The sequence below is a fragment of the Camelus dromedarius genome, chromosome X, assembly GCF_036321535.1.
Source record: "Camelus dromedarius isolate mCamDro1 chromosome X, mCamDro1.pat, whole genome shotgun sequence".
NCBI lineage: Eukaryota > Metazoa > Chordata > Mammalia > Artiodactyla > Camelidae > Camelus > Camelus dromedarius.
In genome coordinates, this window is record NC_087472.1 from 36471743 (window position 1) to 36486197 (window position 14455).

At 43.1% G+C, this 14455-nt stretch overlaps 1 protein-coding gene across 4 annotated transcripts in view; it reads right to left on the bottom strand.

Annotated features, from left to right (window-relative positions):
• CHRDL1 (chordin like 1) overlaps positions 1 to 14455 on the bottom strand; it is a 123116-nt gene that overhangs the window by 14287 nt on the left and 94374 nt on the right. For all 4 annotated transcript variants that reach the window (XM_031445650.2, XM_031445648.2, XM_031445652.2 and 1 more), the window contains exon 8: positions 3791 to 3959. In XM_031445650.2, the coding sequence (XP_031301510.2) occupies positions 3791 to 3959 (169 nt within the window). The remainder of the gene's footprint in view (positions 1 to 3790; positions 3960 to 14455) is intronic.

The window sequence follows — 14455 nt, forward strand, 5'->3', positions numbered from 1 at the left end:
TTGTTCTTGTCATGGCCAGAGATATGTTTACAGAGCAGCCTCTGTAGCCAAACAAACAGCTCAGGTCTTGTTCTACTGTCAGTTACTAATCAGGTTCTTCAGCAGCAACCTCTGGATGCCCACAAGTGCCTGACACATAGTAGGCAGTCAATAAATATTTTTTAAACGGAGGAATGAATGGGTGCATAAAAGCAGAGTTCTATCTGTCCTGGGTGTCTGATAAGGAACCTCTGCTAGGATGTAGTGTTCATACCTGCAGCTCCATAGAGGATTGGTATGGCCCAAGTGGATGTGCTTCTGGGCATGAAAATCTCCCAGAAAGATTTGCTGCCCAGGGAGGCTAGATGCAAAAACTACTGCTCTTCTCAAAAGGCCAGTTTCTCTAGATCCTAAAGTGAATCCATTCACAATGTCAAATGCCATAAGAATCTGATCTACTAATGTTGCCGGAGAATAGGTTCTTGTCTCTCACAAGGAAGAATTCAAGAGCAAGGCATAGTAAAGTGAAAGCAAATTTATTCAGGGAGATATATACTCCATAGACAGAGTGTGGGCCATCTCAGAAGGCAAGCAAAAGAGCGACCACGAGGTGCAGGGTTGTTAGTTTTTATGGGCTTGGTAATTTCATATACTAATGAGTGGGAGGATTATTCCAACTATGTTGGGAAAGGGGCAGGGATTTCCAGGAATTGGGCCCCACCTACTTTTTTACCTTTTATGATCAGCCTAGGAACTGTCATGGCACGTATGGGTGCGCCATGAGGCTCAAGGTCTACTGGAAGTCGAATCTTCCGCCATCTTGGTTCTAACCAGTTTGTCCTGTCCTCAGCTGTTGTGTCATTCCTTTAACGGTTGTGCCTGCCCCGAGTCCTATCTCACTAACACAGATGGGTATGGAGCTTAATGGTGCTGGTCTACTTTCCGGCATGGGAAGGAAGATGCTAAGACAAGAATGAGAGGGAAAGGACCTATGCATCCCAGGTAAGTGGTGAAAGGCAGCCTTTTATGCCTCTAGTCTTCAGGCAATGTCCTGTGTCCTTCACCTCAGAGTGGCTATAGAGATCTGGCTATAGCAAATCACTGCCCACCCTAAAGATATCGTTTGGTGGCCTCACATTTGTTGAATGGAAGAAGAGTCACTGGCTCCATGTTTTCTGAGGGACTTTGCAAGAGCAAGCATCTGGGCTGCAGACCAAGGGGCAAATGAAGGGAAGGGGCCACAGGAACATCCTTCAGTGAAAACCAACCAAAACATAGCCAGCTCCTACTGAAAGGCACAGAGCTAGGCTCCGGCATAAGACCTGCACAGGGCTGCCAACAGGGAGGTCTGAGAATGAGTTCTCTCCCTTTCGAAAGTGCTGAGACATTCCAGAGATTTCACGCCATGACGGGGATTGAGTGTGTTTCTCATTATTCCCATCACCTCATCATACCCAGGGAGACCTGTCGGCATCCCAGTCAACAACATCTCTAGGGTGGGTTGTATCACTTAAGGCGGGGTGAGAGTGGGAGAAATAGCCCCACTCGGGGCGTTTCTAGGAACTGACTGATTTGGCTGCAAGACAAGGGCCTCAGAAGGATGAATCACTGGGATATTTCTTTCTCATCAAGTCCACTGGGTCACATTAGGAAATATGGATGATGTTGGCTGTCTCTTCCTGTCCTTTGCAAGAGCTGCTAGAGTGCTAGGCACTCTAACTGGTCAATCCACATAAATATTTCCAAGAATCTAAACCAGAGAAGCTCCCAACCTTACAGTGAGATAGAATAGGGACTTCACATCTAAACTATGAGGCTCAGAGCTATGGATGGGATCACAGGACAAGACAGACCAGATGTGTTATTCTCTCTCTTGCCCTCCCCTCTTCTCTCCTCCCCGCAGGCAGTGACACACCCTTCTAGACAATGCGATCAAGTGGGTGCAGAATCTGCTTCAAGAAAAGTTTGGCTGGACTCAAATTAAAAATGGTGAGGTCCAATTACTTCTCCTCTTGGACTCTAGCAAGGGACAAAGTAGATGCATCTCAGAGGAACATACTGTTAGCAGGAGGGCTAAGGAGTAGGGCAGGCAGGTTCCCTCTCCCCTAAACATTTGGACTAAGGGAATAATCCAGACTGGGTGAGAGCCTACACTCGGAAGTGCATTAGGGTGAGGTCAATTCTCTAGGGAGAAAGGCAGCCTTCTCCCTACCAACAAATTCTCAAGATGATTTTGACTCATCCAGCTGAGGCATTGAGAGTTGGAGGTGGGGACAAGTGACTTTCCAATGAACTAGAATAGAAAGGTCAGGAGAGAATGGCTGCATCCAAATCAATGGGGGCAATGAATAAATGTAAACCAGCTGGGGCTTTTGTAGCATATGGAGAAATCAAGGGATGAGCCTCTGTCCTGAAAGTGAAGAGGCCTGTGGAAATTATGGGATTTAGGATTTTCAAAGTCCATTTCCCCCACACATTTTTTAAGGCTTTGAAATACTTTCAGAGCAAATGGAATCTATTGGAGGCAATTTAGGATTGAAAATCAAACTGCATCTTTACATAACTCCTCCTCCTCATTTCATAAATTCATATCAGGATGCCTTGGAATTTAAAAATAATAAATTTCAAATCAAACCCAGATCAATAGTAAATATTTCCAATTCTTCTAATACATCACCATTTTTATTAAGAGTTTTATTTTGAATGTTCTTCTTTTAAGCCTCTTAGTTTCAAAAGCAATTTAATTTTTTTATCTGTAATCTGAAATTTACATCTAACTAGTAACAGATGTGATCAACCAGCTTTGGCCTGACTAGCTTTGTTGAGATTTATAGTAGGAGTTCTTTGTAACGGATTGTTTTTCACCCATGTTATTCAATCATTTGGTTTAATAATTTATTACTTTTAACCCATTCAGAGAACTGCCTTTGATTTGTTTTTCCTTTAAAGGAAACAAAACATGTTTGTGGTTTCATAAAAAGGAACCAGCTGAGCTTTTGCTCTGAAGCGCTGGTTGACACAATGCCTAAAAAAGTAAGAAGCACTCAATTGTTTGATTGAATTTCTCCTCCCCCCACCCCCGCTACTGGCGGGGCCAAGAGGTTGGGGGGGTGTGGCCAGAGAACTCTGTGCAGGAAAGAACAGGACCTTGGATGTGTGTGGGTGCCTTTTGTAGCCAGCTGGTCAGCTGAGTGGCTGCATGGTGGTGTTAACCTGATCGGCCCTCCTGGTGTTCAGCCAGGAGGTTTCGGGATTTCTTACTGGATTACTCATTTCTAAGGCTGATCTCCTCCTATGAATTAGAATCTCTGAGCATGAGGCCTGGAATAAGTACCTCTAGCAAGATCCCCAGGAGAATCTGGGGTGCAATGAGGGGTGAGAATTGCTATTCCTAAGGTTTGGATAAGAGCTTCAGAAGTTTAGCACTGAGTACCTTTGACTACTGGAAAACAACCAGTCTTTCATTTTGTTAAAGCCCCAATGAACTTTCCCAAATGACCTTCAACCCCCAGGGGCAACTGAGAAAGTGCTGGAGGGTGCATTATGTTCACTGCTTTCTTGCCTTTTGTTTAAAGTAAGGACAGATACAACTGAAATATAAACTATGCTCTTTGCGCTATATTTAGGGAAGTCCAAGGAGTCCCCTGGAGTCACTTGTCCACATTCACTTGGTAGACCAGATGGCAAGTGATCCACATGTGAATGTATGATATGCATGAGAGAAAGGGTCCTTTCCCGGCTCTGGCCCTCCAAGGACCAGGACTGCTGAAGCCCTGACGTAGGTGCGAAACCAAAGAAGCATGCCCCTTACCTTGTCCATGCTTGTGTTTGTTATTGATGACAATCTGCACGATGGTTCCCGATGCTTGCTGGGAATCCATGAGAGCTCCCCGGTGACTTCTGGACCCAGGAAAGCGGGGCAGACCTCCAGCCTGTCGGCTTGGTGGAGGATCATAGTGAGAGCGGTGGTAAGAATGTCTCTGTAAAATGACAAAGGACAGACTCAGTTCCCTAAATCTGCCAATGAAAAGGCGCAGATGGACTTAGCTACATGAGAAGCTGTTTGATGATTTTTAGTGATGAGCTCTGATCATAACTGCATGTCCTCCCACACCAATAGAGAAATTGGGATGTGAAAGAAGAACAGCGCTGGCCATATGCTAAGATTTTCCTCTCTCCTTGTAGAAGACTGGACTAGATTTACAGATGGGCTCCTGAGGGGAAAACAGCCAAAAAGACTAAAGTGTCTTTCCTGCTCCCAAGAATCTCACATTCGGGTTTAAGAATTAAGGTAGTAGCCTGCAAAGCAAGGCAAATGTGATGGAGGCCACAGGAGAAGTATGAAATCCTGTGCAAATTAGGACAAGAGAGAGAGCTTCTAGTCAGGGAGGGTTTGTGACCTGGGCCATGAAGGGTGAGTAGACTTTTTACAGACAGAGTTGGTGAGGAATATTCCAGGCAGAGATTTCCAAGTTGAGAAGGTGTAGCAGAGAACACAGAGTCCATAAAAGGGAACAGTTGAAGGATAACATTCCAAAAGTGGGTTAGAGCCAGATCATGGAGGACTTGAAATGACAGGCTAAGGGGTGAGGACTTTATTTGGTAGGCAATAGAGGTGAGGGTGTAGAAGCCTTTGAGGGTTTTTTTTTTTTGAACAGGGGAAAAAAATCAGAACTGTGTTTCAAAGCATTGAGCCCTGATAATGTGTAGAGTGAACTGGATAGGAGGAAGAGATGGGAGTCTAGTCTAGATGAGACGTACTGAGACTCCAAATGCAGGCATTGGCATGAGATCATAGAGCAGGACACAGACACCCCAAAGTTTTATAGACAGAAGAATGGGCCATGCAGGACAGTACTAGAATGTCAGCTCCATTTTGTTTTGCTCACTGCTTTATCTCCAGTGCCTAGAACAGTGTCTAGCATCTAGAAGGTGCTCATCAGTCTTCTTGAATTAATGAAGGAAAGCTGTGGTCCCTCTTGGAAGCTTAGAGTCTTGAAGTACAAGTAACCCAATCATTGCTCTTTCAGCAAGGGTTCAAGACATGATGAGGCCACTGTTCTGCTACCACCCCTCGCCCAGGAGCCTAGGTAGAGTGGGGGTGGAGGAGGATGGAATGGATGAAGAACAGAACCTCAAGGCTTAAAGCCAAATATCATTGTGTTTTAGGGGTAACTGTTAGGGTTAAAGGAGTGGGGAGTGAAACTCATGAAAAAACCTTTTGCAGGCAATTAAAAAGGAAGATCCTTATGTTCAGTGATAGAAATGTCAGGGAACATTGAGAAGGTAGTTATGGGGTCCCCTGACCCCACCATCCCATAAAACATTTATTACAGTTATGTTCCATAGACACATATGTTACAAATTTAGCTTTGGGAATGATTACTCTCCTGGTGACAGGGGGAGGCACTGGTGGGAGAAGGGGAGAGTGAACAGGAGCTGGAGTAAGAGAAAGAGAACATTATTCTATATCTAACAAGAGCCCATGCTGGTGCATTGCTATAAAAACTCACACAAATAAGAATTTGCATCCATTTATTATGCACACAGGATTCTCAGTGCAAATATTTTTCATTCCCACAATGGCTCATATGTCTTTTTCTACCATAATCACTCACATTCCACAAAGGCCATTACAAATTGTTCTGTCCTTTCTGGAGTTTGGCAAACTTTTGCCAAAGGAACACAGAGAGGACAGTTTGGCTGGTGGGTGTCCTACTGATGCTAAAAGGAGTGGGTTCGAAGGGGCTAGAATTTGAGAGGGAGGGTCGCTGACCCAGGATGAGCTGCAAATACAAGGAGTTCTCTGATTCATGAGGGTGAACACAGGATGAAAAGCCGTTCTTTGGTACTGGGGACTCAGATCCTGGAAATATGATAAGGGTGGAAAAATGAATCAAGATAAAAAAAAACCCTCAAGGGTTTTTAATCAGAGGCCCAAATATAGACCAGTCAGCTCCCCTAGACCTCATCTTATTTAAGTCTTTTGTTTTACACACAGAGAAAGTGAGGCCAGAGAGGAGGGGGGCTTTATTCAGGGTGACAGCGAAGGCTGAGTTTTTGGAGATGGCAGGAGAGCAGGGAGGGAGAGAGGAAGATGAACAGGAGGAGGAGGCGGAGTGGGAGGACATAGGAGAGATCACGTCTGATCCAGCTCGGGGGTCCACAAACATTTGCTTAAAAGCTGCTCCAAAGAAAAATTCTTTCCAATTGAGAAGTCTGCTGCAGCGTTCACAACCACACACACCACTTGTCTCTCCGCTGCACAAGGAGTCACCTGGGGAGCTGTGAAAATATTAGTCCCACCCCCAGGGACTCTGATGGAATTGATCTGGGGTGAGGCCTGGGCATCGGGACTTTTATAGACTCCTCAGGGGACTCTAATATGAAGCCAAGGTTTAGAATCACTGAGATAAAAGATCTTCTGTTTCGGCTTGGGGGTGGGGGTGCTGATGTGTGATTTTGATTTAGGAGTAATGGCTCTTTTAGAGTCGCTCCCCCGAACAAATGAAAGAGGCTTACCAGGGGCCGGTCTGACCTTGTAACTTATAACGAAGGAGAAAAAGGCATTAACGCCTTGGAGTTGTAAGTGAAATTGGAGCTTATCTTTAAAACCAGCTGTGAATAGGCTGCTTGAGAGAGCAGGTCAAAACCAGTTAGGTAGAAATGATCCAATAGCTAGGCTTTGTTTTTTTTTTCCTGCTCAGTATTTTGGTATTACTTGATTTACTGACTTGAAGGGCTGACAAATATCTCAGGCTTTTGAGGTGGCTGTTACACAGTTCTTTTCTGGTGTTGGAAAATCCCCGGCATTGCAGGACTTACCCAGGAATTTCTTCTTTACTTGTTCTAAGGTCTGATATATAAAGGTTTTATTGGCAGAGACAGGAAAACATGAAAATTTAGAAGTGGCCTTAGAAGTGCCTCCATGGTTCTGATCTTGTGCATTTGGCCAGATGTTACGATTGGGGGAAAGAGGGTAAAGGGTCCTCACCATCTCTCTGCATTCTCTCTCACAATGGCAAGTGAATCTACATTTATCACAGAATAAAAAGTTTAATTTAAAAAAAGTTTTCAGACTGCGTTCGAACCCACACAGCCACGAGCACATTATATCTTAGTCACAAGTAACCTAGGACTATCCGTATCTGGGAGAGACGTAGGCCAGTTTCCTATCCAGAGCACTGTCCTGACAATGTGAATGAGACATGGATTTTTATCTGTCTCGTATTGTTTCTATCCCAAATTCTTTCACTTCTCTAATGGGAAATCTCCGAGTAATCCACTGGGGGCAAAATCAGAGTTTGGCTGTTGTCCAAAACAAAATGATGCTTGCTTTCATGTTTTGGCTTTCCATCCTGTGCCTACTTCTTTCTCCTCACATAGCCGCCCCTCTGCCCCCACAAACATATACACGCTTCCCCTGATGGTACAAGGACCAGTTCATATGAAGTTATGATCTGGAAATCAAACAGAAACTGTTTCAGGTTTTTACAAAGGAGTCATCATTGAACCACTGGTTCTCCTTCATGTACAGTTCAGAAAACTTGGTATACTGATGGTTTTCAGCCCACTTGGCAAAATTAATCAATCAGCTGTGTTTCTGTTGAACCGAGGTTGTGATGGTCCCCTGGGAATAGGAACAGTCTACTAAGGAGGCCATCCACTGAATTGGAAATGTGTTGTTAGGGCTGCCCTTTCTCCCATGCAGAAAGTTGGGCCTGCAAAGGATAGTCAGAAGGGATTCTCCTATCTTCTAATAAGTTTGAAGAATTTCTGATTTGGGACAAAGTCCTGTGCTTTAATGTTAAGGAACCCCCCACCCTCTACCACACACACACATACATTTCACTCTACCTTCCAAACCCATTCATTCAGCACGTATTTATTGGGTGCCGACTATGTGCCAGGTACATACTTTCCCATTACTACAGATGCTACTTATTATTCAAATCATATCCCACAATATCTATTCCTTGTAGAAGAAAGGAAAATATTTATTTATAATAAAGTGGAACCATCTGGACATTTTGGCCTACCAGGCCAAATGTTTGTTTCTAAAGATAGGTCTTGAACTCCTTTGAAAATCTCTAACTCTTTCAAGGTCCTGCCTCCTATACCTTACCTCTTTTGCTACAGGAAGTATCGGGTAAAGTCCAGCCCTATCACCAGCAGTTTAGGAAGAACAATAAGGCTGAAAGAGAATGATGGAGGTGGGGGCGGTGTGATACAAAGTCAAGGAGAAAGGCTAATTAATGGCATTTCCAGCAAGACCACTGAGGTGGCCACGGTGCTTAGTGCTGGGGGCTAAGGCACTGGGTTTAAGGTGACTGAGACCTAAATTTGGCTTAGAATACCATATGATTGACAGCCACTAATTTAGGCACTCTCAACTTCCTACCATGATAAAAAATTGGGGCTGAGAAAAAGAGGAAATACACAACATAGAACACGGAGGCTGACATCACCTCCTGTCAGGATCTGGAAGGAATCTCAGTACAAAGCAGATAGAGCTGGATGGAAAAAATCTTTCCTTGGGGTCTATATTAACCTGCAAACGGGGAAGCCCACCCTTTCTTGCAGGAGTGCTGCTTCTTTGAGATATCCAGAGTATTATTCTCCACTCCACCCACAAATCCTTCTACACTTATTTGGAAACAGCCATGTCTAGAAAAGAATATGACTAGAGAATAAAGCAAATACAAATCCTTTCATTTCATGGCTGAGGGTGTTAGCAAGTAGGGGGCACGCAAGTAAAAAGTGGCACGTGTGATGGCCTTAGCCACACTGTGATGTTGTACTGGTCACTTTATTAGGTCCTGGATCAACACCCTCTCTATTCTCAGGCCTGACCTATAATTCTGGAGTCTCTTGCCTTATATACAATGCTTGTTGAAAACTAACTCCTAAGGTTTTAAAAATCATTTAAATTTGAGTTATTGCACAATGAATTCATGCTCATTGAAAAACATCAAAAAATACAGAAGATACAAAGTAAAAAATCGAACACTATCTTTCCTCCTGCCCACTTCCACCCCTCTGAGAGTCTCATTCTTTTAACATGTTGATATGTGACCTTCTAGATCTTTTCATATGCATTTAAGGCATGCACACACAATTTTTACATCAGGAAATGACAGTATAAATTGTATCCTGTATCTTGTTTTGTTTTTATAGTATATCTTGGCGATCCCTACACTTTACTACATTTTTAAATATATATTTTTATTTAAGTATAGTCAGTTTACAATGTGTCAATTTCTGGTATACAGCACAACTTTAATACATTTTGATGTACCACATTCTTTCTAACAACTGCATGGTGTCCCATAGATCAGGTGTGTTTAACCAAGCCCATGCAGATAGCATTTAGATTTTCTCCATTTGTCTTGCTTTTTTGAAAATAATTCTGCATTGAATGCTCTGTACACTTCTTTTTCACAAGGGTATGATAAACGCCCATCTGTGTGCAATGAATGCCTTGGGACATTTTGTAGTTTTTGTAAGCTTTTTTTTTTTATTGAATGAAAGATTCTTTAAATTCTATGGTGGGAGACGGAGAAGATGGCGGAGTAGAAGGACGCTCGCAGGTCACCCTCTCCCACAAATACACCAAGACCCACATCTACAGACCCACTCAGCCAACCAGAGCACCTGTGGAACTCCGACAGAACATCGCCCTCTTCAAAAGATAAAGACGCCAAAAATCTGGTAGGAGAAAAGGAAAAAAGAAAACAAAAGGCAAAGCAGGGAGCGGCAAAGGAGGACTGGCGCTCGCTCGCTGGGTCTCCCCTCTCCAACTGAGAGGCCAGCGGGACGGAGGGGGAGCCTCCGAGTTTCGGATCTGTACAGAGCAGCCCTTGACTAACAGAACTAAGTTAAACGGGCACAGAGCGTCCCCCCGACACCCAGCCTGAGACGCGGGCCCGCAGTGGCGGGCAGGGCCAGGCTGCCCAAGCCGGGCGGAGGACGGGGGCGGCTGCACGGAGGCAGCCCCGGGGGAAGCAAGTGGCTGGGCTCGGTGGCTGTGGGTGCACAGGGCAGAACAACCTGGGCCCTCCATAAAATAGCAAGGTTGATGTGCTCTCTGGGGAAGGGTGCATACCCCCATCTCTGAAAACCCGCGGAAAGTTTTTGGGGGAAGAGAGGCGGGGCTCAGGCACAGCGGCCATATCCCCCGGCGCTGAGCACCCAGGCGGGGGCGGGGGCGAGACCTGCATCCGCACCGAAGGGCTTAGCAGCCTCAAAGGCCAGACTGAGACTGGCCTGCAGCCCGGGGCAGATAGGATCCTTCCATCCTGGTCCCTCAGAGAACTTGCTCCACAAAGACAAACAAGGAGCTGTGTTTTGGCTCGGAGCAGGGACAGGGCTGTCCCTCGGTCTTCCCGGAGCCCACCCGCGGAGCGCCGACCAGGGCGGAGCGCCGACCAGGGCGGAGCGCGCAGCCGCACAGAGCAGCGGAGCTACCGGCGGCGGCGCAGGTAGAGCGAGAGCGGCCCCCAGCCTTTCGGGCAGGAACACAGCCCCTGACCGAGGTGCTGGGAGGGGGCACGACCCGCCCTCCTACCTGGCTAGTCTGCAACATCTGACTGCGGCATCCGGAGGGGCAGCGACCCGCCCGCCCACAGCAGAGAGCTGCACCTGACCCAGTGTTAGGAGGAGGCGCGATCTGCTTGCCGACAGGTGCTGGGAGCAGCACAGAAGAGGGCGCCAACGGAGGGCCTCTGAAAACAGCAAGCTGAGCTTCCAAAACAGGACGAAGACAGAAAGACTTCACATTAAAAGCACACAGACTCCAGGAGAACACCAACAAACCCCGCCCCCTTTTTTTGTTTTTTAAATCTGTTTTTACCTGTTCTACTTTCTATTACTCTCTTAATCTTTACTTCTTAATTCATTTCTATTTCTCTTGGGTTTTGATGTCCTGCTATTGATTAGACACAGATTTCAAATACATCTATTCATCTCCCCCCCCCTTTTTTGTAAAGGTTTCAAAAGGACGTCTCAACCCGATCAATACTCTGCTTCAACTCACTCTTCTATTATTCATTATACACTGTTTTCAAACCCTCTTTCTCCCTTCTTTTAAAATTCTTTCTCTCTCTCTCATTTTTTTTCTGTTTTTCCTAAGTTTTATTCCTAAATAGGCATCAGATAGATAAAATCCTTAAGGACCAAAATAAACAACTGATACTCCATAAACCACAGTGCCAAAGAGGTATGAGCAAGATGAAGAAGCAGAAAAACCTTTCCCAATTAAAAGAACAAGAGAAATCCCCTGAAAGAAAGATCAACGAAATAGACATCGATAGCCTATTAGATCAAGATTTCAAAAAAGGAGTGATCGAATTGCTGAAGGAATTAAAAGAGAGAGTGTTTAGAGATATAAAATATGTCAAAAATGAAATTGAAGCTATAAAGAAGAGACAAGTAGAATGGGTAAACTCATCGGCAGAGATGAGGAATGATCTAATAGCTGTGCAAAGCCGACTAGATAATGTAGAGGAACGAATTAGTGATCTAGAAGACAGGGCAATAGAAAGCACCCATTCAGAAGAACTACAAGATAAGCAAATAAAAAATAATGAAAACAGCATAAGGGACCTATGGGATAATATAAAGCGTCCCAATCTTTGCATAATAGGGGTCCCAGAAGGAGAAGAAAGATCAAAGGGGATTGAAAAGGTTTTTGAAGAAATCATGACTGAAAACTTCCCAAACTTAAAGAAGGAATCAGATATCCAAGTACAGGAAGCTCAGAGGGTCCCAAACAGGAAGAACCCAAATAGACCCACACCAAGACATATCATAATCAAGATGGCCAGAGTCAAGGATAAAGAAAGGATTCTAAAGGCAGCAAGAGAAAAGCAAAGAGTAAGTTACAAGGGAACCCCCATAAGGCTCTCAGCTGATTTCTCTACACAAACACTACAGGCCAGAAGGGAGTGGCAAGATACATTCAAAGCCCTGAATGAAAAAAAGATGCAGCCTAGGATCCTTTATCCAGCAAGGCTATCCTTGAGGATAGAAGGAGAAATAAAGAGTTTCACAGACAAAAAAAAAGCTGCAGGAGTTTAGCAACACTAAACCCATGCTAAAAGAAATATTGAAAGGGCTATTCTAAATAGAAAAGCAGCAGGATGCTACAGAAATGAGAAACACACAACTGGAAAGGTGATAACTCATGAATTACAAATAAAGTAAACATGAAATTATAAAAGAAGACATACAAATCACTGAGAGTGGGAGAGGGAGGCAGGGAAATACAGAATATTTTTTTCTTTCTTTTTTAAATTTTTTTAACAGTAGGATGGGTTTGAGATCATGTTACTATCAGTTTAATAAAAACAGTTATAGTAATGGGTTGATAGATTTAAAAAAAAGGGTAACCACAAGCCAAAAATTTACAAAGGACTCACAAAAATTAAATAAAATCCATGATAATACAAAGGAAAATTACCAAACCACAAAAGGAAGAAGAAAGGAAGAAAGAGGATATACCAATTCAACTGCAAAGATAAGTTCAAAATGGCAATAAACACACATTAATTACTGTAAATGTTAATGGACTAAATGCTCCAGTCAAAAGACACAGAGTGGCAGACTGGATAATAAAGCAAGAACCTTCAATATGCTGCATACAAGAGACCCACTTTAGGGAGAAGGACACTTATAGATTGAGAGTGAAAGGATGGAAAAGGATATTCCATGCAAATGGAAAAGCCAAAAAAGCAGGTGTTGCAGTACTGATTTCAGACAAAATAGACTTTAAAACAAAGGCCATAAAGAAAGATAAAGAAGGACATTTTATAATGATTAAAGGAGTGATACAAGATGAGGATATTACACTCGTTAATATATATGCACCCAATATAGGAGCACCTAAGTACATACAAGAATTACTAACAGAGATAAAGGGGGATACTGATGGGAATACAATCATAGTTGGAGATTTTAACACTGCATTAACATCACTAGACAGAACTTCCAGACAGAAAATAAACAAGGCAACAGAGAAATTAAATACTACAATAGAAAAACTAGATTTGGTGGATATTTTCAGAGCATTACACCCCCCAAAAATAGGATATACATTCTTTTCAAGTGCACATGGAACATTTTCCAGGATCGATCATGTACTTGGGCACAAAAGAAACCTCAACAATTTTAAGAAGATAGAAATTATCTCAAGCATCTTTACTGACCACAATGCCATGAAACTGGAAATCAACAACAGAGAAACAAAGGAGAAAAAAAGGAAAGCATGGAGATTAAACAATATGTTATTGAAAAAACAATGGATCAATGAGGAAATCAAAGCTGAAATTAAAAAATACCTTGAGACAAATGATAATGAAAGCACAACCACTCAAAACCTATGGGACACAGGAAAGGCAGTGCTAAGAGGGAAGTTTATAGCGATACAGGCCTTCCTCAAAAAAGAAGAACAATCTCAAATAAACAATTTAACCCACCACCTGAATGAATTAGAAAAAGAAGAACAAAAAGCCCCAAAAAGCAGCAGAAGGAAGGAAATAATTAAGATCAGAGAGGAATTAAATACAATAGAGATTAACAAGACCATAGAAAAAAATCAACCAAACCAAAAGCTGGTTTTTTGAAAAAGTAAATAAAATCGACAAACCTCTGGCCAAACTCACAAAGAAGGAACAAGAGAGAGCACAAATTAGCAAAATAAGAAAGGAAAATGGAGAAATTACAACAAACAAAATAGAAATACAGAATATCATACGAGAATATTGTGAAAAACTATATGGAACCAAACTGGATAACCTAGAGGAGATGGACAAGTTTCTGGAAACATACTGTCCACCAAGACTGAATCAAGAAGAAACTGACCACTTGACCAAACCGATCACTAGAAGTGAAATCAAAATAGCAATAAAAAACCTCCATACAAATAAAAGTCCAGGACCGGATGGCTTCACCGGGGAATTCTACCAAACATACAAAGAAGAACTCATACCAGTCCTTATCAAACTCTTCCAGAAGATTGAAAAGGAGGGAATACTCCCAAACTCATTCTATGAAGCCACCATCACCCTGATACCAAAACCAGGCAAAGACGCTACCAAAAAAGAGAATTATAGGCCAATATCACTGATGAACATAGATGTCAAAATCCTCACCAAAATTTTAGCAAATAGAATCCAACAACACATAAAAAAGATTATACATCATGACCAAGTGGGGTTCATCCCAGGGACACAAGGCTGGTTCAACATACGCAAATCAATCAGTGTAATACATCACATCAACAAGAGAAAGGACAAAAACCACATGATCATCTCAATCGATGCAGAAAAAGCATTTGATAAAATTCAACACCCATTTATGATAAAAACTCTCGCCAAAGTGGGTATAGAGGGAACATATCTCAACATAAGAAAAGCTATATATGACAAACCTACAGCCAGCATAGTACTCAACGGTGAAAAACTCAAAAGCTTCCCAC